General features: G+C 43.4%; 1 protein-coding gene across 1 annotated transcript in view; it reads left to right on the top strand.

The window, feature by feature from the left end:
* Positions 1 to 1,910: 1,910 nt before the first annotated feature.
* The window catches only part of LOC139391834 (sodium-dependent lysophosphatidylcholine symporter 1-B-like), a 43,374-nt gene continuing 17,777 nt past the window's right edge, over positions 1,911 to 27,507 (top strand). Inside the window, exons 1-3 of the mRNA XM_071139421.1 lie at positions 1,911 to 2,156; positions 12,090 to 12,215; positions 14,160 to 14,284. Coding sequence (XP_070995522.1) covers positions 2,064 to 2,156; positions 12,090 to 12,215; positions 14,160 to 14,284 — 344 coding nt within the window. The 5' untranslated portion in view covers positions 1,911 to 2,063. The remainder of the gene's footprint in view (positions 2,157 to 12,089; positions 12,216 to 14,159; positions 14,285 to 27,507) is intronic.

Below are 27,507 nucleotides of genomic sequence, written 5' to 3'. Positions count from 1 at the left end.
ATGAGTTTGTGTGTGTGTGTGTGTGTGTGTGTGTGTGAATACATTACTCTCCACGTGGCCCTCCGTGATCCTCAGTAACACACGGTCCAATGTTCAAAGTCACAGTGTTTGAGTCACAGGAGGCTGCTGAGAGGGAGGACGGCTCATAACATTGGCTGGATTGGAGCGTTGGGTATGCCATCAGACACAATGAAACCATATGTGTGATGTGTTGGATACGATTCCATGTATTCCATTCCAGCCATTAATATGAGCCTGTCCTCCTCATTGAAGGTGTCACCAGCCGCCTGTGGTGTGTGTCATTTTTTTTATATATATATTTTTTTAACCTTCATTTAACTAGGCAAGTCAGTTAAGAACAAATACTTATTCTACAATGACGGCCTATCCCCCGGCCAAACGCCTCTCCTAAGCAGGATGACGCTGGGCCAATTGTGCACCGCCCTATAGGACTCCTGATCAAGGCCGGTTGTGATGAAGACCGGGATCGAACCAAATTAAATCAATTAAAATGTATTAGTCACATGCGCTGACTACAACAGGTGTAGGTAGACCTTACAGTGAAATGCTGAATACAACAGGTGTAGTAGACCTCACAGTGAAATGCTGAATACAACAGGTGTAGTAGACCTCACAGTGAAATGCTGAATACAACAGATGTAGTAGACCTTACAGTGAAATGCTGAATACAACAGGTGTAGTAGACCTTACAGTGAAATGCTGAATACAACAGGTGTAGTAGACCTCACAGTGAAATGCTGAATACAACAGGTGTAGTAGACCTTACAGTGAAATGCTGAATACAACAGGTGTAGTAGACCTTACAGTGAAATGCTGAATACAACAGGTGTAGTAGACCTCACAGTGAAATGCTGAATACAACAGGTGTAGTAGACCTTACAGTGAAATGCTGAATACAACAGGTGTAGGTAGACCTTACAGTGAAATAGCGTAGTGGTTAGAGCGTTGGACTAGTAACCAAAAGTTTGCTGGATCGAATCCCTGATCTGACAAGATAAAAAATCTGTTGTTCTGCTCCTGAAAAAGGCAGTTAACCCACTGTTAGGCTGTCATTGTAAATAAGAATTTGTTCTTAATTAACTGACATGCCTTGTTAAATAAAGGTTACATTTAATAAACAATTCTGCTCCAGTCATTAGCACGAGCCTGTCCTCCCCATTTAAGGTGCCACCAACCTCCTGTGTTACACAATCTATAAACAGTATGATAATATTTCCTTAACTTCTAATATCTGAGATATCTACTGTAGCCCTCATCCTCCACATTACAACCCCGTTCTGCCAGTCACATTCTGTTAAAGGTCCCCAAAGCAAACGCATCCCTGGGCCTCTCTTCTTTTCAGTTCGCTGCAGCTAGCGACTGGAACGAGCTGCAACAAACACTGAAACTGGACCGTTTTATCTCCATCTCTTCATTCAAAGACTCAATCATGGACACTTACTGACAGTTGTGGCTGCTTTGCGTGATGCATTGTTGTCTCTACCTTCTTGCCATTTGTGCTGTTGTCTGTCCCCAATAATGTTCGTACCATGTTTTGTGTTGCTACCATGTTGTTGTTGTCATGTTGTGTTGCTACCATGTTGTTGTTGTCATGTTGTGTTGCTACCACGCTGTGTTGTTGTCTTAGGTCTCTCTTTATGTAGTGTTGCGTTGTATCTCTTATCGTGATGTGTTTTGTCCTATATTTTTATGTAATATATTTTTAATCTAAACCGCGGTCCCCGCAGGAGGCCTTTTGGTAGGCCGTCATTTGTAAACAGGAATGTGTTCTTAACTGACTTGCCTCGTTAAATAAAGGTTACATAAATTCCATATTAAAACTTGGTCTGAGTCTCCGCCAGCTTTGTGGGCGGGGTTAAATCATACTGACCGGAAAGGGGCGGGGTCCTACTGCTACATCATGGCACACTCCTAGTCGTAAACTTTCACATGTGTAGTCTGAACGGATCTCACAAGGTGTAACCGATTTGTGTTTTAAGACGTTTACATTTTTTTGTTGTTAAGTATATTTGTTTTTCAAAAGGTTATTTATCCGTAAAGTGATGGCAAAAGGAGAAGGCGCCGATCAATATTCCAACAATAGTTTATTAACGAATAAACCGGTCAACCCAGATGTGGTCAAATTAGCTGGGAAGGTAAGTTGATTAATGTATAGTTTTATGAACAACAATATTAGCAGTAAATGTGTATGCATGAATGTACAACCTGAACTAAACTGGAGAGGAAGACGGCTTTGATTGAACAGCGATTCCAAAGAGGTGGAACGGTTTGACAATATTCTCATGTCTAACTTTTTATACGTCCAGCCTAATCAATTAGTCTAGTTATTGATGATAAACTATAATCCGTTTTATTTCCACCGGCTTTGATGACAGCAGCCACCACGTTTCAATTACATTCCGCAAGGCGAGCACCAAACCCCGTCCTGTCTTCCCTTTATTCATTGAAATGATTAGCTATAGCTATTTACGGCAAGGATGCTTTTTGCTTTGAAAAACCTATTGAGAATAGCGTAGGTTATATAAGTGATTAGAAATAGCTATGCGGTTTAGGCAATTTAAAAATATATATATATATAGACTTTACGTCCGTCCCCTCGGATATATATGAATTGTAATGTGGCTTTTGGGGGTTGGAAACATATAGGAGTAGTCTACGCCGTGTCAGAGGAGCGTCTTGCTCGATGTAGCTAACACAAGTAGCGAGGCTACGTGTCATTTCACCCGGACTGGAGCTGTGATTTCTTCTAAAGTTTGAATGAGCGCTTCCATGCTTGATTTTGGTGTATACTAGGGGTGTGAATCATAAACAAATAATTGGGATCCTTAACGTTAAGAAAAATGCCTAACCGATAGTTGTGTAATGATGTTAGTGCAATAGTTGATAACTTGCATTATCTTCAAACTGCATGCAGAAATAAACTCCTCTTTCCAGGTCGGAATGAATTGTCTTATCCTCCTATACTGGCCTTTTTAGCAGCTGGTTCAAGGTTTGGTGGTGCCTTGACCAGCTTGTCTGGTGCCTTGGCCAGCTTGTCTGGTGCCTTGGCCAGGTTGTCTGGTTCCTTTGACCAGCTTGTCTGGTGCCTTTGACCAGCTTGTCTGGTGCCTTTGACCAGCTTGTCTGGTGCCTTTGACCAGCTTGTCTGGTGCCTTTGACCAGCCTTTCTGGTGCCTTGGCCAGCCTTTCTGGTGCCTTGACCAGCTTTCGATGCTTGTCTGGTGCCTTGACCAGCTTGTCTGGTGCCTTGACCAGCTTGTCTGGTGCCTTTGACCAGCTTGTCTGGTGCCTTTGACCAGCTTGTCTGGTGCCTTTGACCAGCTTGTCTGGTGCCTTTGACCAGCTTGTCTGGTGCCTTTGACCAGCCTGTCTGGTGCCTTGGCCAGCCTTTCTGGTGCCTTGACCAGCTTTCGATGCTTGTCTGGTGCCTTGACCAGCTTGTCTGGTGCCTTTGACCAGCTTGTCTGGTGCCTTTGACCAGCTTGTCTGGTGCCTTTGACCAGCTTGTCTGGTGCCTTTGACCAGTTTTCGATGCTTGTCGAAACATTTTATTCACACTTCCATCTGCCAGAGATCACACTGACAAGAGTAGGCTACACACATCTGAAAACGAAGGTCAAACTGCAGGACACGGGATGAGACACTTAAATTGAGCCACTCGCAGCTCAATTAATTTCCGCCTAATCTCTATAGGCCACTTGAAGCCTACGCACTGATAGACAGTGTCTCCGTGAAGAGGTTGGGAGTTGTCGGTGCGCAACACATCGCATCCTCAGTCTGTATTCTCCTTGTCAGATTTATTTTTCTTGTCCCGGCCAATTGTTAAGGTCGAGCCCCGGGTTAAGAAGGTCGAGCCCCGGGTTAAGAAGGTCGAGCCCCGGGTTAAGAAGGTCGAGCCCCGGGTTAAGAAGGTCGAGCCCCGGGTTAAGAAGGTCGAGCCCCGGGTTAAGAAGGTCGAGCCCTGGGTTATTGCACACTCTTCTCTAGAGGTTGATTGCACAGGAAGGTTTAGCTGTTGCAGTAGAAGTTTGATGACCATGTTCTGCAGTTTCCAATTCATTTAACTCCTTTACAAGTGTAGGCCCACATTCCAGACAGACAGGTTTGTTAACCCAGACCCTGCGTGTCCCCAGGCGCTCTCATTTGTTGACTTCTGTAACCGTAAAAGCCTTGCATATGTTAATATCAGAAGCCTCCTCCCTAAGGTTGTTTTACTCAGTGCTTTAGCACACTCCGCCAACCCTGATGTCATTGCCTTGTCTGAATCCTGGCTCAGGAAGGCTACCAAAAATTCTGAGATTTACATCTCCAACTACAACATTTTCCATCAAGGTAGAACTGCCAAAGGGGGAGGAGTTAGCCTGCAAAGTTCTGTTATACTTTCCAGGTCTATGCCCAAACAGTTCGAGCTTCTAATTTTAAAAATGAATCTCTCCAGAAATAAGTCTCTCACTGTTGCAGCCTGTTATAGACCCCCTCAGCTCCCAGCTGTGCCCTGGACACCGTATGTGAATTGATTGCCCCCCCCCATCTATCTTCAGACTTCGTTCTGTTAGGTGACCTAAATTGGGATATGCTTAACACCCCAGCAGTCCTACAATCTAAGCTAGATGCCCTCAAACTCACACAAATGATCAAGGAACCCACCAGGTATAACCCTAAATCCGTAAACATGGGCACACTCCTAGATTTTATCCTGACCAACTTTCCCTCCAAATACTGCCTCATTGCCTGCATCCGCTATGGGTCAAACGACCACCCCTCATCACTGTCAAACGCTCCCCAAAACACTTCTGCGAGCAGGCCTTTCTAATCGCCCTGGCCCGGGTATCCTGGAAGGATATTGACCTCATCCCGTCAGTCGAGGATGCCTGGTCGTTCTTTAAAAGTAATTTCCTCACCATCTTGTATAAGCATGCCCCTTTCTAAAAATGTAGGACTAAGAACAGATATAGCCCTTGGTTCACTCCAGACCTGACTGATCTCGACCAGCACAAAAACATCCTGTGGTGTTCTGCACTAGCATTGAATTGTTCCCGCGATATGCAACTTTTCAGTAAAGTCAGGAACCAATACACGCCGTCAGTCAGGAAAGCAAAGGCCAGCTTTTTCAAACAGAAATTTGCATCCTGTAGCTCTAACTCCAAAACATTTTGGGACACTAAAGTCCATGGAGAATAAGAGCACCTCCCCCAAGCTGCCAACTGCACTGAGGCTAGGTAACACTGTCACCACCGATAAATCCACGATAATCGAGAATTTCAATAAGCATTTCTCTACGGCTGGCCATGCTTTCCTCCTGGCTACCCCAACCCCGGCCAACAGCTCTGCACCCCCCGCAGCTACTTGCCCAAGCCTCCCCAGCTTATTCACCCAAATCCAGATAGCAGATGTTTTGAAAGAGCTGCAAAACCTGGACCTGTACAATTCAGCTGGGCTAGACAATCTGGACCCTCTCTTTCTGAAATTATCCGCCGCCATTGTTGCAACCCCTATTACCAGTCTGTTCAACCTCTCTTTTGTATCGTCTGAGACCCCTAAAGATTGGAAAGCTGCTGTGGTCAAACTGTTACAGACCTATATCTGTGGTCAAACTGTTACAGACGTATATCCATCCTGCCCTACCTTTCAAAAACCATGTCAATATACCGATCCCTGACCATTTTGAATCCCACCATACCTTCTCCACTGTGCAATCCGGTTTCCGAGCTGGTCACGGGTGCACCTCAGCCACGCTCAAGGTACTAAATGATATTAGAGCCGCCATCAATAAAAGACAATACTGTTCAGCTGGGTTCATCGACTTGGCCAAGGCTTTCAACTCTGTCAATCACTGTACTCTTATCGGCAGACTCAACAGCCTTGGTTTCTCAAATGACTGCCTCGCCTGGTTCACCAACTACTTCTGAGTTCAGTGTGTCAAATCGGAGGGCCTGTTGTCTGGACCTCTGGCTGTCTCTATGGGGTACCACGGGGTTCAATTCTCAGGCGCCGACTCTTTTCTCTGTATATAATCAACGATGTCACTCTTGCTGCGGGTGATTCCCTGATCCACCTCTACACAGACGATACCATTCTGTATACATCTGGCCCTTCTTTGGACACTGTGTTAACAAACCTCCAAACGAGCTTCAATGCTAGTGAAACTAAATGCTTTTCAACCAATCGCTGCCCACCCGACGAGCATCACTACTCTGGACGGTTCCGACTTAGAATATGTGGACAACTACAAATGCCTAGGTGTCTGGCTAGACTGTGAACTCTCCTTCCAGACTCATATTAAAGTCTGTGTGCCAGACAGACAGGTTTGATATGGGTAATGTGTAGGGTAGCAGTCCCAATAAGTCTGTTGGGAAATGGGTTGGCACGGTTTTGGTTTCGAAAGATTCAACCTTGTGTAACAGTATAACTTTAGACCATCCCCTTGCCCATACCCGGGCACGAACCAGGGACCCTCTGCACACATCAACAACAGTCTCACCCTCGAAGCATCGTTACCCATCGCTCCACAAAAGCCGTGACCCTTGCAGAGCAAGGGGAACCACTACTTCAAGGTCTTCAAGAGCGAGTGACGTCACCGATTGAAACGCTATTTAGCTCACACCACCGCTAAGTAGCTAGCCGTTTCACATCCGTTACACTTGTGCAATACCATTGGTGTTTGACCTGAATTAAAACCTAGTGTTTGGCCAGTTATTGTATGTTGCCAGTGAGTCAGTCCACAACACTGTGAAAGATGCCTTAATGTCCCTGTTGCCTACATCAGACTTAAGAGAGGATCCTTTTTCAGTCAGACCAACAAGTTGTCACTGAAAGAATGTGTTGGTGCGTCAACAGCCTTGGTTATCTGACGTTTATGGTCACACAGTGACTCGTGTCTAACCAGATCCAAAGTACAAACAATAATAGACACAGATTCTCAAGGAGTTGTTTTATTTTCAACTTGTTTTATGGCCTGTGAACTTGCCCTGAAAACTCCACTTAGTCTAGCAGAGGATAAGGATTGATTTGGGACCCGGGCACAAATAAACTTTTATGTTCCCTGCAGTTCTTAGTACCCAGTGTTTTTTTCCCCCTATGTGTGAATGAGGTGACGTCTCAGATCCCACCAATCAGGATCCTCGCAAACCGGGTGGCGGCCACAGAGAGCCCTTTTCATTGGCTTAGGAGGAGGGTGTGGGTGCCTGTGCTCCTGACTGCCTATTGGTTGACAAACGTTGAGGGCTCCCTTTCAAGCTGGCTAGCCAACCTGGCGAAGTTCCCTGCCAGAGAAGTGCAGAAAGGCCCTCGTTCTCGCCAGGGGATTGTGACAACCCTGTGAGGAGACACACTAACCAGTCTGGCCGTTTTGTATTTATTTTTGACCAGGCTCCAACTACTTTTGACCAGGCTCCATAGAGTGATGTAGAGAATACGGTGCCATTCTGGAGGCAGTCTGTCAGGTCACTCATGCCAGGGAATTGATATGAAAGTAGTGCACTATGTATGGGGAATAGAGTACCGTTTGGGATTTTTTTTTATTTATTTCACCTTTATTTAACCAGGTAGGCCAGTTGAGAACACCTTTATTTAACCAGGTAGGCAAGTTGAGAACAAGTTCTCATTTACAATTGCTACCTGGCCAAAATAAAGCAAAGCAGTTCGACACACAACGACACAGAGTTACACATGGAGTAAAACAAACATACAGTCAATAATACAGTATAAACAAGTCTATATGATGTGAGCAAATGAGGTGAGATAAGGGAAGTAAAGGCAAAAAAAGGCCATGGTGGCAAAGTAAATACAATATAGCAAGTAAAACACTGGAATGGTAGATTTGCAATGGAAGAATGTGCAAAGTAGAAATAAAAATAATGGGGTGCAAAGGAGCAAAATAAATAAATGAAATACAGTAGGGAAAGAGGCAGTTGTTTGGGCTAAATTATAGGTGGGCTGTGTACAGGTGCAGATGCGGACAGGGATGCGGACAGGGTGATTGGTATCGAGGTGGGAAAGATTCCAGTCTACAACCTGTGGGGACAGGGAGAATAATTGGGTTACACTGTTCTCACGCTGTCGTGGGACCGTCTCATGACAAAATGCCTCTCTGTCCCAGATTCCCAGCACTGGTCCTCCTGTTACTGTGGGTGTGTTCTGTAGCCCCCATCCCTGCGCTGGTCCTCCTGTTCTGTAGCTGGATGGTAGATCTGGAAACCAGAACTCTTGAGTAAAACAGACGAGGGAGGGAGGGATGGGAGAGAGACTGTTTTGGATTAGGCTGCTAAGCAGAATACACCCCTATCACCATTGTAACGAGAGCCTGCTAAATGCTAAGCCAAAGAGACCGTCGATCCAATCGTATTTAGGCTAGCTCTGCAAATAAGTTGATGTGATTTCATTATTTGACCCTTCTGATCATTTGAACATCTTTGAAGATCTGGCCATGTACTCTCATTATCCCCCGGCACAGCCCGGCACAGCCAGAAGAGGACTGGCCATCCCTCAAAGCCAGGTTCTTCTTCTCTCTACGTTTCTTCCTAGGGTTCCTGCATTTTCTAGGAAGTTTTCTTCCCTAGCCAGTGTGTCTCTACATAAGTTAATGCACCTTGCACTAATTGTTTCAAGCTATTGACACATTTTCCAGTTAGTTGGATCATCTTTGTAGTAGGGCTGGGAATTGCCAGGGAACTTACAATACAATATTTTCACGATACTTAGCAATATATTACAATTCTATATGTATTACTATTCTATATTAATTACTATTCTATATGAATTACTATTCTATATGAATTACTATTCTATATGAATTACTATTCTATATGAATTACTATTCTATATTTATTACTATTCTATATGAATTACTATTCTATATGAATTACTATTCTATATTTATTACTATTCTATATTTATTACTATTCTATATGAATTACTATTCTATATGAATTACTATTCTATATTTATTACTATTCTATATGTATTACTATTCTATATTTATTACTATTCTATATTTATTACTATTCTATATGAATTACTATTCTATATGAATTACTATTCTATATGAATTACTATTCTATATTTATTACTATTCTATATTTATTACTATTCTATATGAATTACTATTCTATATGAATTACTATTCTATATTTATTACTATTCTATATGAATTACTATTCTATATTTATTACTATTCTATATGAATTACTATTCTATATGAATTACTATTCTATATTTATTACTATTCTACATTTATTACTATTCTATATGAATTACTATTCTATATTTATTACTATTCTATATGAATTACTATTCTATATTTATTGGTGTCATGGAAAACAACTTCTAATCAGTCATGGAAATAAGTTACAATCATGTTGGCTTACCATTTAATGAAGACAAATACAATGGCTTAGTATTCACCCCATTGGCATTTGTCCTATTTTGTTGCCTTACAACCTGGAATTAAAATCTTTTTTTTTTTGGGGGGGGGGGGTGTTTGTATCCTTTAATTTACACAACATGCCTACCAGTTTGATGAAAAATTGTTTTTGTGAAACAAGCAAGAAATAAGACAAAAAAAAACATAACTATTCACCCCCCCCCCTCCCCCTCTAAGTCAATACTTTGTAGAGCCACCTTTTGCAGCAATTACAGCTGCAAGTCTCTTGTGCCAAGCTGATAGAGACATGCCCCATCTAGCCACTGGGATTTTTGTACATTCTTCCAGGCAAAACTGCTCCAGCTCCTTCAAGTTGGATTGGTTCCGCTGGTGTACAGCAATCTTTAATTCATACCACAGATTCTCAATTGGATTGAGGTCTGGGCTTTGACTAGGCCATTCCAAGACATTTAAATGTTTCCCCTTAATCCACTCGAGTGTTGTTTTAGCAGTATGGTTAGTCATTGTCCTGCTGGAAGGTGAACCTCTGTCCCTGTCTCAAATCTCTGGAAGACTGAAACCGGTTTCCCTCAAGAATGTCCCTGTATTTAGTGCCATCCATCATTCCTCCAATTCTGACAATGTTTCCCAGTTTCCCTGCAGTTGAAAAACATCCCCACAGCATGATGCTGCCACCACCATGCTTCACGGTGGGGGTGATGGGAGGTGTTTGGTTTGCACCAGACAGTGTTTTCCTTGATGGCCAAAAAGCTCAATTTTAGTCATCTGACCAGAGTACCTTCTTCCATATGTTTGGGGAGTCTCCCACATGCCTTTTGGTGAACACCAAACATGTTTGCTTATTTTTATCTTTAAGCAATGGCTTTTTTCTGGCCACCCTTCCGTAAAGCCCAGCTCTGTGGAGTGTACGGCTTAGCGGTCCTATGGACAGATACTCCAATCTTCGCCGTGGAGCTTTGCAGCTCCTTCGGGGTTGTCTTTGGTCTCTTTGTTGCCTCTCTGATTAATGCCCTCCTTGCCTGGTCCGTGAGTTTTGGTGGGCTTGTGGGTTTTGGCAGGTTTGTTGTGGTGCCATATTCTTTCAATTTCTTTGGTAATGGATTTAATGGTGCTCTGTGGGATGTTCAAAGTTTCAGATGTTTTTTTTTATAACTCAACCATGATCTGTACTTCTGCACAACTTTGTCTCTGACATGTTCGGAGAGCTCCTTGGTCTTCATGGTGCCGCTTGCTTCAGAACAGATGTGTGTGTGTGTGTGTTTTTGTTTGTGTATGTATATATATATGTATATATATGTATATGTATGTATATATGTATATGTGTATATATATATATGTATATATGTATATATGTATATATATATGAGATCATGTGACACTTAGATTGCACACAGGTGGACTTTATTTAACTAATTATTTGACTTCTGAAGGTAATTGGTTCTCCCGATCTTATTTAGGGGCTTCATAGCAGAGGGGAGGGGCTTCACAGCAGAGGGGAGGGGCTTCACAGCCAAGGGGGTGAATACATACGCACTCAACACATTTCTGTTTAGAATATTTGAAACAGGTTTTTTTTTTTCACTTCACCAATTTTGAATATATTGTGTATGTCCATTACATGAATTCCAAATAAATTAAAAAACATTTAAATTACATTATGCAACAAAATAGGAAAACACAAGACGGGATTAATGTTTTGCAAGACACTGTATAGGAAATGTTATACATTATGGTTTTTTGAATAATTATTTTATTATCATGATTTTTGAATAATTATTTTGATTATATCTTTAAAAAATATTGGCGTAACAATACTGTATCCCCCCCCACCCCATCCCTACTTTGTCTAGAATTCCCTCTATTAGAGCTGTTTAGTTATTTGTTGGTTTGTGACTCTGTTGAGTCAGAGAGTTGAATAGAGTTGAATAGAGTTGAATAGAGTTGAATAGAGTTGAATAGAGTTGAATAGAGTTGAATAGAGTTGAATAGAGTTGAATAGAGTTGAATAGAGTTGAATAGAGTTGAATAGAGTTGAATAGAGTTCAGTTGGTGTCTGATGTAAAAAAAAAAAAAATTCTTTCACAAGACTCATTATTGTATCAATCCATTCCGTGGAAGCCTGGGTGTCATCTTGTTTCTGCTTTGCAGTAGCAAACCCCATTGATACAACAGACTGGCATTCAGGGCCTAAGACAACAGACTGGCATTCAGGGCCTAAGACAACAGGCATTCAGGGCCTAAGACAACAGGCATTCAGGGCCTAAGACAACAGGCATTCAGGGCCTAAGACAACAGGCATTCAGGGCCTAAGACAACAGGCATTCAGGGCCTAAGACAACAGGCATTCAGGGCCTAAGACAACAGGCATTCAGGGCCTAAGACAACAGGCATTCAGGGCCTAAGACAACAGGCATTCAGGGCCTAAGACAACAGGCATTCAGGGCCTAAGACAACAGGCATTCAGGGCCTAAGACAACAGGCATTCAGGGCCTAAGACAACAGGCATTCAGGGCCTAAGCTATTGCATGAAACATTATTATTTTTTTTTTTAAGGAATGAATTAATGCAACATTCATGCATTGCGCATTCCTCTACCTTTTAATATGGATCCTAACAAACTAAACTGTTAAACATGTCAACTTGTTGGTAATGAATAAACCCCTTTTTTCCCCCCTGTCTTTCCCAGCGTGAGCAGCGCGACAGGTTGTCCATATGCAACAAGCTGTGCTACGCGGTGGGAGGAGCGCCCTATCAGATCACAGGCTGTGCGCTGGGCTTCTTCCTCCAGATATACCTACTGGATGTGGCACAGGTGAGTCTTCAGTCAGTAGCACCCTTACTCTCTATTTAGGGCGCTAGCCATAGGGCTCTGGTCAAAATTAGTGCACTATATATAGGGAATAGGATTCCATAGTGCTCTGGTCAAAATTAGTGCACTATTAAGGGAATAGGATTTCATAGTGCTCTGGTCAAAATTAGTGCACTATATATAGGGAATAGGATTCCATAGGGCTCTGGTCAAAAGTAAGTGCGTGTATAGGAAATGGGGTATCATTTGGGACCCATCACCATTTCACTGACCTACCCCCTCCTAGTGTTCACAGATCTGACAGGGCTTGTCAGAGCAAGTGCCAGCAGAATAGTGATGGGTCCTGCTATCTCAAATGGTGTTTAGGTTCTCGACTCCCAACTGAGTGTAAATTCCTCAGAGATCATAATGACTAATGTAGCATACCGTGGTCTTTTCAGATGGTCAGGAATATAGAACGATCTTGGTCAGATACCCTCAGGCTAAAACAAAACAAGAAAACAATTTATATTGGCCTATTATATGCTCCTAGCATTTCTTTATTTAGAAACGGTGCTGTATCACCTAGATTACCTGCCGTATGTAGGCTGGCTCCTCTGAACCGGGGGTGTAGGCTGGCTCCTCTGGCCCGGGGGTTGTAGGCTGGCTCCTCTGGCCCGGGGGTTGTAGGCTGGTTCCTCTGGCCCGGAGGTTGTAGGCTGGCTCCTCTGAACCGGGGGTGTAGGCTGGCTCCTCTGGCCCGGGGGTTGTAGGCTGGCTCCTCTGGCCCGGGGGTTGTAGGCTGGTTCCTCTGGCCCGGGGGTTGTAGGCTGGTTCCTCTGGCCCGGGGGTGTAGGCTGGCTCCTCTGGCCCGGGGGTTGTAGGCTGGTTCCTCTGGCCCGGAGGTTGTAGGCTGGTTCCTCTGGCCCGGGAGTGTAGGCTGGTTCCTCTGGCCCGGGAGTGTAGGCTGGTTCCTCTGGCCCGGGAGTGTAGGCTGGTTCCTCTGGCCCGGGAGTGTAGGCTGGTTCCTCTGGCCCGGGAGTGTAGGCTGGCTCCTCTGGCCCGGGGGTGTAGTGCACTATATAGAGAATAGGGTGCCATTTGGGACTCAGATTAAGTTCTTTTTGAAGTCATTAACTCAGTGGTGGGTTGTGACCTGACTGGATCAAAGCGCTCACTGAGGCTTAGCCAGAGCTTGGGAGGTTGAGTAGACTGACTCCTCTGGCCTGGGGAGAACAGTCGCCTAGACTGACTCCACTCTGCGCTTATGTAGAATTTTGATGTTGAGGGCAAGATGGCGTCCAACTCCCCCGACTGCTGAGATCAGTGATGAAGAGGCAATTTTTTTGTGGGGGAGACCTGACTAAATTCACGTAGAAATATGAGTTATAGATCTGTAATTCTTGCTGAAAACAAGTCTCTAAGAAGTCATAGATCTGTTCTGTCCACTTTCTATGCTTCCTGTTCTTGAGTTGTTTTTTTTTTGTGAGTCTTTTACTTTTGTAAAGTTTTGAACACCTGCTTAATTAAACAACAATATTTTTGGTTACGAAAAATTATATTTCACAGCGGTTTAGGTGGTACAGTGATTCTCTAAACGTGCTTGTTGTGACGCAAATTGTCTGAATTTTATCTACCAGGAAATTGTGAAGCGGTTTCTGCATAGTGCACGTTTAAGTGTAACCTCCCTGAACAGGTGGTAGGATTCATGGAGTCATCTCCTTAGGCTCTCTAGACATAGTCTTTTGTAATCTTGTGGTTTCCTGTTATTCTGTAGCATGATGCGGGAAAACGTTCAGTAGCCCACAGGACTGACTCAATAGGTTGAACATGGCCGCTTCATGCTTCAAATGAGCCACCTCTGTCAGTTCAGTTGGACCTGTTTCCATCAAGTCTCCCAGCCTGGTCCTTTTTAGTTCTAACCATTCATCCATATCTCTAAACTTGCTCTCTCTCTCCTCCCTCAAGTTGGACCCCTTCTATGCGTCGATCATCCTGTTCGTGGGGAGGGCCTGGGATGCTGTGACGGACCCGATCATAGGCTTCATGGTCTCCCGCTCTCCCTGGACACGCTTCGGACGAATGCTGCCATGGTACGGCCATTTTTACCGGTTCTCATATCAAATCAGTCACAATTTTGCCTTCCAGAGCTTCATGTGTTTTCTCTTTTTTTTTCCTGTTTGGTTGTGAACTTCATCCCTCTGAATGGTAGTCAGGAAGGAAAGAACCGAGGAAAGCGTACGTAACTCCCATCTGTGGGCTCTAGGTTCTTTCCCACCAATTCAGCCGTTTTGGTTGAGAATTCCCTCGTTGTGGCATCTGTTGCTGTAACTAAAAGGCCAACCTCTATTTTGCAGATGGATATCAGGCTAACAGACGGTTTTAAATATCCACATTGCCTTACAAGATGTCTTCTTTTTTTGGAGTGTTACTATTCACAGGTTCCATGCAGCAACAACATGTATGTGTGTAAGCGTAAGGGAGTGTCGGGAGTCGGGAATACTTGGTGACAGCCAGAAGGGTGATAGTCTGCGTTTTTACCAACGACGATTTAGCAATAGATCTCGCTGGAATGTCTGTGTGTGTTGGCCCTTTCCCCTCTATTGGTCCCCCGGTCATTTTGAAACCCCACTGGTGTGCCAAGTGTGCTTCAAACTCAAGTATCCCAAATGGCACCTATTCCAACATACTACATTAAAACAGAGCCCTATCGGCCCTGGTCAAAAGTAGTGCACTATATAGGGTTAGGCCGTAGTGAATGCGTGCTAAGTGGATCGGGTTAGGCCGTAGTGAATGCGTGCTAAGTGGATCGGGTTAGGCCATTTCTTGGCATGCATTCACTATGACCTGTGTTGTAACTGTCTGATGTTTTGGGGAAAGTACCTCCTGGTACGATTTGAGTACATCTTCATTAAGGTTTCAGCTGCAGCTCTGAAAGGGTTACTGCAGTTGTCTACTGCTCAGAGCACACACACACACACACACGCCACACATTACTTTCTGTGAAGATTTCTTCAAACATTCTCTGAAACATAAGCCACATTTCCTGTAGGGCTAAAATGAAGACAAAAAAAAAAAACATCTTCAAACGACAAGCAGTCAGGCTTTTATTTAACAAAGGTAGTACAGAGGTTTCTGCTTGCCTTGCAGTTCCCACAGAGTTCCTTGACATGGTCTTGGTGAATCTACACAGCCTTCATACATGCCTCCTTATGCTTCTTCTTTAAACCTTTTTAAAAGGGCCGAGTTTTGCGTCTCCGTCTTCTGGGATATACTGTGCCGTCGGAAAGTATTCAGACCCCTTGACTTTTTCCACATTTTGTTACGTTACAGCCTTATTCTAAATTTAATTAACATTTGTTCCCTCATCAATCTATACACAATACCCCATAATGACATCCAAAACATATATTTATAGAAATGTTTGCTGAAGTATTCAGACCTTTTTACTCAGTACTTTGTTGAAGCACATTTTGGCAGGGACTATAGATTTGAGTCTTCTTGGGTTTGACGCTACAAGCTTGGCACAGCTGTATTTGGAGTTCCTCTCAAGCTTTGTCAAGTTGGATGGGGAGGGTTGCTGGATGGGGAGGGTTGCTGGATGGGGAGGGTTACTGGATGGGGAGGGTTGCTGGATGGGGAGGGTCGCCGCACAGCTCTTTTCAGGTCTCTCCAGAGATGTTCCATCGGGTTCAAGTCCAGGCTCTGGCTGGGCCACTCAAGGACTTGTCCTGAAGCCACTCCTGCATTGTCTAGGCTGTGTGCTTATGGTTGTTGTCCTGTTGGAAGGTGAACCTTCACCTGAGTCTGTGGTCCTGAGGGCTCTGGAGTAGGTTTTCATCAAGGATCGCTCTGTACTTTGCTCCGTTAATCTTTGCCTCGATACTAGTCTCCCAGTCCCTGCTGGGCGGCCAGCTCTAGGATGAGTCTTGGTGGTTCCAAACCTCTTCCATTTAAGGATTATGGGAATCTTCAATGGTGCAGAAAAGCTTTTGGTACCCTTCACCAGATCTGTACCTCGACACAAACCTATCTCTGAGCTCTATGGACAGTTCCTTAGACCTCATTGCTTGGTTTTCGCTCTGACATAAAACTGTCAACTGTGGGACCTTTTTATATAGACAGGTGTGTGTGTGCCTTTCCAAATCATGTCCAATCAGTTGAATTTACCACAGGTGGACTCCGATCAAGTTGTAGAAACATCAAGGATGATCAATGGAAACAGGATGCAGCTGAGCTACATTTCGACTCTCATAGTCTTTTTTTACATTTGTTTTAATGTTACCTTTTAATTTAACGAGTCAGTTAAGAACATTCTGTGTATTTTTTTTATGTATTTATTTCACCTTTATTTAACCAGGTATTTATATATATATAACCCTAACCCTTTATTTAACCAGGTATTTATATATATAACCCTTTATTTAACCAGGTATTTATATATATAACCCTAACCCTTTATTTAACCAGGTATTTATATATATAACCCTTTATTTAACCAGGTATTTATATATATAACCCTTTATTTAACCAGGTATTTATATATATAACCCTTTATTTAACCAGGTATTTATATATATAACCCTTTATTTAACCAGGTATTTATATATATAACCCTTTATTTAACCAGGTATTTATATATATTACCCTTTATTTAACCAGGTATTTATATATTTAACCCTTTATTTAACCAGGTATTAATATATATAACCCTTTATTTAACCAGGTATTTATATATATAACCCTTTATTTAACCAGGTATTTATATATATAACCCTTTATTTAACCAGGTATTTATATATATAACCCTTTATTTAACCAGGTATTTATATATATAACCCTTTATTTAACCAGGTATTTATATATATAACCCTTTATTTAACCAGGTATTTATATATATAACCCTTTATTTAACCAGGTATTTATATATATAACCCTTTATTTAACCAGGTATTTATATATATAACCCTTTATTTAACCAGGTATTTATATATATAACCCTTTATTTAACCAGGTATTTATATATATAACCCTTTATTTAACCAGGTATTTATATATATAACCCTTTATTTAACCAGGTATTTATATATATAACCCTAACCCTTTATTTAACCAGGTATTTATATATATAACCCTTTATTTAACCAGGTATTTATATATATAACCCTTTATTTATCCAGGTATTTATATATATATATAACCCTTTATTTAACCAGGTATTTATATATATATAACCCTTTATTTAACCAGGTATTTATATATATATCCCTTTATTTAACCAGGTATTTATATATATAACCCTTTATTTAACCAGGTATTTATATATATAACCCTTTATTTAACCAGGTATTTATATATATAACCCTAACCCTTTATTTAACCAGGTATTTATATATATAACCCTTTATTTAACCAGGTATTTATATATATAACCCTAACCCTTTATTTAACCAGGGATACTAGTTGAGAACAAGTCCTCATTTACAACTGCGACCTGGCCAAGATAAAGCAAAGCAGTGCGACACCAACAACAACACAGAGTTACACACGGAATAAACAAACATGTAGTCAATAATACAGTAGAACAAAAAGAAAGGTATATATATATACAGTGAGTGCAAATGAGGTAAGATAAGGGAGGTAAGGCAATAAATAGTCCATGGTGGTGAAGTAATTATAATATAGCAATTAAACACTGGAGTGATAGAGACTGGAGGGGAAGATGTGCAGAAGATGAATGTGCAAGTCGAGATACTGGGGTGCAAAGGAGCAAGATAAATAAATAAATAAATACACTATGGGGGTGAGGTAGTTGGATGGGCTGTTTACAGATGGGCTATGTACAGGTTGCTGTGATCTGTGAGCTGCTCTGACAGCTGGTGCTTAAATTTAGTGCAGGAGATATGGGTCTCCAGCTTCATTGATTTTTGTAGTTCGTTCCAGTCATTGGCAGCAGAGAACTGGAAGGAAAGGCAGCCAAAAGAGGAATTGGCTTTGGGTGTGACCAGTGAGATATACCTGCTGGAGCACGTGCTACGGGTGGGTGCTGCTATGGTGACCAGTGAGCTGAGAAGGTGGGGCTTTTGGTGACATTTCATTCTGAAAAGTAGGAGATTTGAACCAAAATCACTTGTAATAAAGTTTTAGATTGTGGCCTTAGTGGGTCATCTATATTCCTGCACCTTCCCTCATACACTCTGGCCTACACCGAGAGGTCCTCATTCCCTAACGGACAGGCAGGTCTGATTCCAGTCAAAGGCCCTCTGTGAGCGAGGTACAGTCTCAGTCTGTCAGTGCCTCTGGTAGGTCATGTAGCATTCTGGAACCTTTCAGAGGATGTTGCAGAACACCAGGTGTCTCTGGTAGGTCATGTAGCATTCTGGAACCTTTCAGAGGATGTTCCAGAACACCAGGTGTCTCTGGTAGGTCATGTAGCGTTCTGGAACCTTTCAGAGGATGTTCCAGAACACCAGGTGTCTCTGGTAGGTCATGTAGGATTCTGGAACCTTTCAGAGGATGTTCCAAAACACCAGGTGTCTCTGGTAGGTCATGTAGGATTCTGGAACCTTTCAGAGGATGTTCCAGAACACCAGGTGTCTCTGGTAGGTCATGTAGCATTCTGGAACCTTTCAGAGGATGTTCCAGAACACCAGGTGTCTCTGGTAGGTCATGTAGCATTCTGGAACCTTTCAGAGGATGTTCCAGAACACCAGGTGTCTCTGGTAGGTCATGTAGCATTCTGGAACCTTTCAGAGGATGTTCCAGAACACCAGGTGTCTCTCTGTACCTCCTATAGGCTTAGTCCCAAATGGAAACCCACGTTCTATAATAGTGCATATTGACCAGAGGGATGGATTGGGTGCCATTTGGGAGAAGGCCCAATTAGGGAACCTGAAGCGCCTTGAGCGGGATGGATGGGAGGGGGTTGGGGTGGCTGGGTGACTAATTCTTTCCCAATGCTGACTAGTCCACTTGCATCAGTGCAGGATGGGGGTGGGGCAGATGGACACAAGTGCTACGTCCTTTTAGTTATCTATATATATATATATATATATATATATTATTGTAAAGCGATATTCCTACTATAAATGCAGTAAAGTTCACACATTTTGAGCAAAATAGTGTTTTTAGACACCACTGCACACATGCAGGGGTAAGCAACAGGTGTGTAACCCCCTGGTCCCGGGGGTTCTGTCTGAGACGTTGAATCCTCCGAGGAACCGGAGTCATGTAGACCGATTTTTAAAAGATGCAGTGGAATTCAGTGACTCTGGTTGGGCAGGATGCAGCTTGATCAAATCTGTTTCCTTCATCTCTCTCTCTCTCTCTGGCATTCTTTTTCTAAACTAATCTGAGGGGAAAGAAGGAGGAAGATTGAAGTTCAGTCTGACGGGTTAGACCCTTGCTAGTTGTTGAGAGGATCTGTCTCATACTTTAACTGGGAGGAGAGGAGAGGAGGGGGGGGGGGGCTAGCTATGTTTTGAGGGTAGATGAGTGACTAATATAGTCAATCGAGTGTTTTGGTTCAGAACAGATGTGGATCTAGAGGAGATGTGATCTAGGGGCTGGGAGGAAGAGGGAAAGCGGGGGGAGTGGCGCGCTCTACGCTTCAGTGTTTTTTTTTATTTTTTAGGAGGGGGGAGTGTAGGGGTGCTCTGATTGGCTGAAACTGGTGGTGTGTTGTGGGCTGGACCAATAAGAGGCGTCTGTGTAGCATTTTTTAAAGGGAAGCTGAGGAATCTGAAGGTGTTACTGCAGTTCAAGAGACATGGAAAAGAGCTGAAGGCACGAAGCCCGGTCAGAGTTCCAGTGTAAGGCTGCGACTGAACGACGAGGCCGAGCGAATGCTTCCCAGAGCGTTCCACGTCTAGATTTTTACTATAGGAGTAGTAGCCCATAGCTTTATACACAGCCTATACATTTAGTTCAGATTTTATACATTTCCTAACACCTAATAATAGGTTTTAATAACACGCCCTTGACTGCTGTGTCAAAGAGCACGCCGGTCTTCTTAGTTTACTGATTTCAGCACTGTTTAAGAGTCTCGGGTTTCACAACTCGGTGACTTCAACATCTTGATTGTTGTCAACATTACCAGGAATTCCAGTCTGGTTTTACTGAGATGACCCATTTTAAGCTTTCAGAAGCCATATGTCCACTTATCCTGACAGCTATGTTTAGTAGAAAGGATTTTGACATTTAATCAATCTAATAATTGTGTATGTACACTAATAGTTACTGAGAATAGGTATGACTAATTTCTTGTAGACCAGAAGTTGATCTCTTCACCCACATGGCAGTTGTATGTAAACATCAACATTCTCTGCTTCATTCAAAATGAGTTTAACCTTTTTCCCTGTATTATGATTAGCATGTCGCTACAAGTGATTGCTGCCACGGTCTTCTCATTGTCTCAGCCTTTTAGTCCTATATATCACAGTGTCTTCTCATCTTTTAGTCCTATATATCACAGTGTCTTCTCATCTTTTAGTCCTATATATCAGTGTCTTCTCATTGTCTCAGCCTTTAGTCCTATATATCAGTGTCTTCTCATTGTATCAGCCTTTTAGTCCATATATATCAGTGTCTTCTCATTCTCAGCCTTTTAGTCCCTATATATCACAGTGTCTTCTCATTGTCTCAGCCTTTAGTCCTATATATCACAGTGTCTTCTCATTGTCTCAGCCTTTTAGTCCCTATATATCAGTGTCTTCTCATTGTCTCAGCCTTTTAGTCCCTATATATCACGGTGTCTTTTCATTGTCTCAGCCTTTTAGTCCCTATATATCAGTGTCTTCTCATTGTCTCACCCTTTTAGTCCCTATATATCACAGTGTCTTCTCATTGTCTCCGCCTTTTAGTCCCTATATATCACAGTGTCTTCTCATTGTCTCAGCCTTTTAGTGCTATATATCATTGTCTCAGCCTTTTAGTCCTATATATCACGGTGTCTTCTCATTGTCTCAGCCTTTTAGTCCTATATATCACGGTGTCTTCTCATTGTCTCAGCCTTTTAGTCCCTAATATATCAGAGTCTTCTCATTGTCTCACCCTTTTAGTCCCTATATATCACAGTGTCTTCTCATTGTCTCCGCCTTTTAGTCCCTATATATCACAGTGTCTTCTCATTGTCTCAGCCTTTTAGTGCTATATATCATTGTCTCAGCCTTTTAGTCCTATATATCACAGTGTCTTCTCATTGTCTCAGCCTTTTAGTCCCTATATATCAGTGTCTTCTCATTGTCTCACCCTTTTAGTCCCTATATATCAGTGTCTTCTCATTGTCTCCGCCTTTTAGTCCCTATATATCAGTGTCTTCTCATTGTCTCAGCCTTTTAGTGCTATATATCATTGTCTCAGCCTTTTAGTCCTATATATCACAGTGTCTTCTCATTGTCTCAGCCTTTTAGTCCCTATATATCACAGTGTCTTCTCATTGTCTCAGCCTTTTAGTCCCTATATATCACAGTGTCTTCTCATTGTCTCAGCCTTTTAGTGCTATATATCATTGTCTCAGCCTTTTAGTCCTATATATCACGGTGTCTTCTCATTGTCTCAGCCTTTTAGTCCCTAATATATCAGAGTCTTCTCATTGTCTCAGCCTTTTAGTCCCTATATATCACAGTGTCATCTCATTGTCTCAGCCTTTTAGTCCCTATATATCAGTGTCAAGGCATATGAACTAACAGGTTACAGAACAAACGTCACAATTATCACATCACACCGGTTGTGAAATGGCATTTTTTTTTTTTTTCCTGGCTTGGCTTCCCCGGTGATATTACCCACGCAGCACTGCTCCTTTGATGTGGCACAGAGATTGGCTGAACCAGGCACCTGACGGGGCGTTTATGTACATTACTGGTGGGTTGGTCACACCACTCCCTGAATGTAACCAAGCATCTGCTCTGCTATCATCATTACAGGTCATAAAAGTCCTTGTGTTTTCATATCATCACCATCTCTGCTTTGTTCAAAATGAGTTTAACCCATTCCTTTTTTTTTAAATTACAATTTAGCATGTCGCTACAAGTGGTTGCTAAGCAATCTCCTAATAGTTACTTGACTTTAAATAAGTTTAACTCTGGGTGAGTTAACATGTTTTACACACACACACACACACACACACACACACACAGAGAAATCAGTACCATCGACAGCCACATCCTATTTAGTTTACGTTGATTGGACTGAAATAGTTGTTGGTTTCTTTTTAGTTGATTTCAGATGTTGGAAGACGTGGAGACGGAACGACTTGTGGTAACGCTCCATGGTTCTAAATAAAGTCGTTTTATAGTCTGAAAGAAATGTGGAAAACATTTTAACGTGCTTGGTCGTATAACCGTTAGTTACAATATATTTTGTGGACTTCACAGGACAAATGTTGCTCTAACGGTTTTGTAATGAAACAAAGGTTTGGTTGAATTTATTCTGTGGTGTCTTCTCATTGTCTCGTCCTTTAGGACTGTATATCACAGTGTCTTCTCATTGTCTCAGTCTTTAGTCATATATATCAGTGTCTTCTCATTGTCTCAGCCTTTAGGCCTGTATATCACAGTGTCTTCTTATTGTCTCAGCCTTTAGGCCTGTATATCACAGTGTCTTCTTATTGTCTCAGCCTTTAGTCCTACAGTGGGGCAAAAAAGTATTTAGTCAGCCACCAATTGTGCAAGTTCTCCCACTTAAAAAGATGAGAGAGGCCTTTTCATCATAGGTACACTTCAACTATGACAGACAAAATGAGAAAAAAAAATCCAGAAAATCACATTGTAGGATTTTTTTTTATGAATTTATTTGCAAATTATATATCAGTGTCAAGGCATATGAACTAACAGGTTATAGAGAGCAAACAACGCAATTATCACCAAACAACACATTCTTTCCTGGGTTGGCTTCCCAAGAGATTTTTTTTTAACCAGTGCTGCTTTGATGTGGCACAGAGAGCGGAGAAAGGCTAACGCAGGCTCCCGGCGAGGATTTGTGTAAAGTACATTCCTGGTGGGTTGTGGTCACGCCACTCCCTAAATGTAAACCACCATCTGCTCTGTGTCCCAGAGACAACACCAACCTGACACACACTCCCTCTCATGTATCATTTTCACAACAATCCCCCCCCCCGCCCGCCCCTGCCACTAATCACATAACACGCATGTGTTGGTGGGGTGTACTCTCACTCACTCTCTCTTCACCAGTCCTGTACTGTACCCATTATGGGTGGCTGCGTCTGTTGTCTTAAGTACCTTCCTCTCTTGGGTATTTTATCCATTCCCAGGTACTGATCTGAAAAACTGACTCTGTACCGGTACCCCCTGTATATAGCCTCCACATTGACTCTGTACCAGTACCCCCTGTATATAGCCTCCACATTGACTCTGTACCGGTACCCCCTGTATATAGCCTCCACATTGACTCTGTACGGTACACCCTGTATATAGCCTCCACATTGACTCTGTACGGTACACCCTGTATATAGCCTCCACATTGACTCTGTACGGTACACCCTGTATATAGCCTCCACATTGACTCTGTACCGGTACCCCCTGTATATAGCCTCCACATTGACTCTGTACCGGTACCCCCTGTATATAGCCTCCACATTGACTTTGTACCGGTACCCCCTGTATATAGCCTCCACATTGACTCTGTACCGGTACCCCCTGTATATAGCCTCCACATTGACTTTGTACCGGTACCCCCTGTATATAGCCTCCACATTGACTCTGTACCGGTACCCCCTGTATATAGCCTCCACATTGACTCTGTACCGTAACACCCTGTATATAGCCTCCACATTGACTCTGTACCGGTACCCCCTGTATATAGCCTCCACATTGACTCTGTACCGGTACCCCCTGTATATAGCCTCCACATTGACTCTGTACCGTAATACCCTGTATATAGCCTCCACATTGACTCTATACCGGTACCCCCTGTATATAGCCTCCACATTGACTCTGTACCGGTACCCCCTGTATATAGCCTCCACATTGACTCTGTACCGGTACCCCCTGTATATAGCCTCCACATTGACTCTGTACCGTAACACCCTGTATATAGCCTCCACATTGACTCTGTACCGGTACCCCCTGTATATAGCCTCCACATTGACTCTGTACCGGTACCCCCTGTATATAGCCTCCACATTGACTCTGTACCGGTACCCCCTGTATATAGCCTCCACATTGACTCTGTACCGGTACCCCCTGTATATAGCCTCCACATTGACTCTGTACGGTACACCCTGTATATAGCCTCCACATTGACTCTGTACGGTACACCCTGTATATAGCCTCCACATTGACTCTGTACCGGTACCCCCTGTATATAGCCTCCACATTGACTCTGTACCGGTACCCCCTGTATATAGCCTCCACATTGACTTTGTACCGGTACCCCCTGTATATAGCCTCCACATTGACTCTGTACCGGTACCCCCTGTATATAGCCTCCACATTGACTTTGTACCGGTACCCCCTGTATATAGCCTCCACATTGACTCTGTACCGGTACCCCCTGTATATAGCCTCCACATTGACTCTGTACCGTAACACCCTGTATATAGCCTCCACATTGACTCTGTACCGGTACCCCCTGTATATAGCCTCCACATTGACTCTGTACCGGTACCCCCTGTATATAGCCTCCACATTGACTCTGTACCGTAATACCCTGTATATAGCCTCCACATTGACTCTATACCGGTACCCCCTGTATATAGCCTCCACATTGACTCTGTACCGGTACCCCCTGTATATAGCCTCCACATTGACTCTGTACCGGTACCCCCTGTATATAGCCTCCACATTGACTCTGTACCGTAACACCCTGTATATAGCCTCCACATTGACTCTGTACCGGTACCCCCTGTATATAGCCTCCACATTGACTCTGTACCGGTACCCCCTGTATATAGCCTCCACATTGACTCTGTACCGGTACCCCCTGTATATAGCCTCCACATTGACTCTGTACCGGTACCCCCTGTATATAGCCTCCACATTGACTCTGTACCGGTACCCCATGTATATAGCCTCCACATTGACTCTGTACCGGTACCCCCTGTATATAGCCTCCACATTGACTCTGTACCGTAATACCCTGTATATAGCCTCCACATTGACTCTATACCGGTACCCCCTGTATATAGCCTCCACATTGACTCTGTACCGGTACCCCCTGTATATAGTCTCCACATTGACTCTGTACCGGTACCCCCTGTATATAGCCTCCACATTGACTCTGTACCGTAACACCCTGTATATAGCCTCCACATTGACTCTGTACCGGTACCCCCTGTATATAGCCTCCACATTGACTCTGTACCGTAACACCCTGTATATAGCCTCCACATTGACTCTGTACCGGTACCCCCTGTATATAGCCTCCACATTGACTCTGTACCGGTACCCCCTGTATATAGCCTCCACATTGACTCTGTACCGGTACCCCCTGTATATAGCCTCCACATTGACTCTGTACCGGTACCCCCTGTATATAGCCTCCACATTGACTCTGTACCGTAACACCCTGTATATAGCCTCCACATTGACTCTGTACCGTAACACCCTGTATATAGCCTCCACATTGACTCTGTACCGGTACCCCCTGTATATAGCCTCCACATTGACTCTGTACCGTAACACCCTGTATATAGCCTCCACATTGACTCTGTACCGTAACACCCTGTATATAGCCTCCACATTGACTCTGTACCGTAACACCCTGTATATAGCCTCCACATTGACTCTGTACCGGTACCCCCTGTATATAGCCTCCACATTGACTCTGTACCGGTACCCCCCCTGTATATAACCTCCACATTGACTCTGTACCGTAACACCCTGTATATAGCCTCCACATTGACTCTGTACCAGTACCCCCTGTATATAGCCTCCACATTGACTCTGTACCGGTACCCCCTGTATATAGCCTCCACATTGACTCTGTACCGGTACCCCCTGTATATAGCCTCCACATTGACTCTGTACCGGTACCCCCTGTATATAGCCTCCACATTGACTCTGTACCGGTACCCCCTGTATATAGCCTCCACATTGACTCTGTACCGGTACCCCCTGTATATAGCCTCCACATTGACTCTGTACCGGTACCCCATGTATATAGCCTCCACATTGACTCTGTACCGGTACCCCCTGTATATAGCCTCCACATTGACTCTGTACCGTAATACCCTGTATATAGCCTCCACATTGACTCTATACCGGTACCCCCTGTATATAGCCTCCACATTGACTCTGTACCGGTACCCCCTGTATATAGTCTCCACATTGACTCTGTACCGGTACCCCCTGTATATAGCCTCCACATTGACTCTGTACCGTAACACCCTGTATATAGCCTCCACATTGACTCTGTACCGGTACCCCCTGTATATAGCCTCCACATTGACTCTGTACCGTAACACCCTGTATATAGCCTCCACATTGACTCTGTACCGGTACCCCCTGTATATAGCCTCCACATTGACTCTGTACCGGTACCCCCTGTATATAGCCTCCACATTGACTCTGTACCGGTACCCCCTGTATATAGCCTCCACATTGACTCTGTACCGGTACCCCCTGTATATAGCCTCCACATTGACTCTGTACCGTAACACCCTGTATATAGCCTCCACATTGACTCTGTACCGTAACACCCTGTATATAGCCTCCACATTGACTCTGTACCGGTACCCCCTGTATATAGCCTCCACATTGACTCTGTACCGTAACACCCTGTATATAGCCTCCACATTGACTCTGTACCGTAACACCCTGTATATAGCCTCCACATTGACTCTGTACCGTAACACCCTGTATATAGCCTCCACATTGACTCTGTACCGGTACCCCCTGTATATAGCCTCCACATTGACTCTGTACCGGTACCCCCCCTGTATATAACCTCCACATTGACTCTGTACCGTAACACCCTGTATATAGCCTCCACATTGACTCTGTACCAGTACCCCCTGTATATAGCCTCCACATTGACTCTGTACCGGTACCCCCTGTATATAGCCTCCACATTGACTCTGTACCGGTACCCCCTGTATATAGCCTCCACATTGACTCTGTACCGGTACCCCCTGTATATAGCCTCCACATTGACTCTGTACCGGTACCCCCTGTATATAGTCTCCACATTGACTCTGTACCGGTACCCCCCCTGTATATAGCCTAGCTATTGTTGGGTAAAGGCTTTTTAAGGAAGCATTTCACTGTAAGGTCTGTTGTAGTTGACGCATGTGACAAATATAATTCGATTTAATTGGTGACCACTAGGTCCCATTAGGAAAGGCAGCTGCCACCTGCCC

Source organism: Oncorhynchus clarkii, chromosome 32 (genome assembly GCF_045791955.1).
Source record: "Oncorhynchus clarkii lewisi isolate Uvic-CL-2024 chromosome 32, UVic_Ocla_1.0, whole genome shotgun sequence".
NCBI lineage: Eukaryota > Metazoa > Chordata > Actinopteri > Salmoniformes > Salmonidae > Oncorhynchus > Oncorhynchus clarkii.
This window is presented reverse-complemented; position numbering and strand designations above follow the sequence as displayed.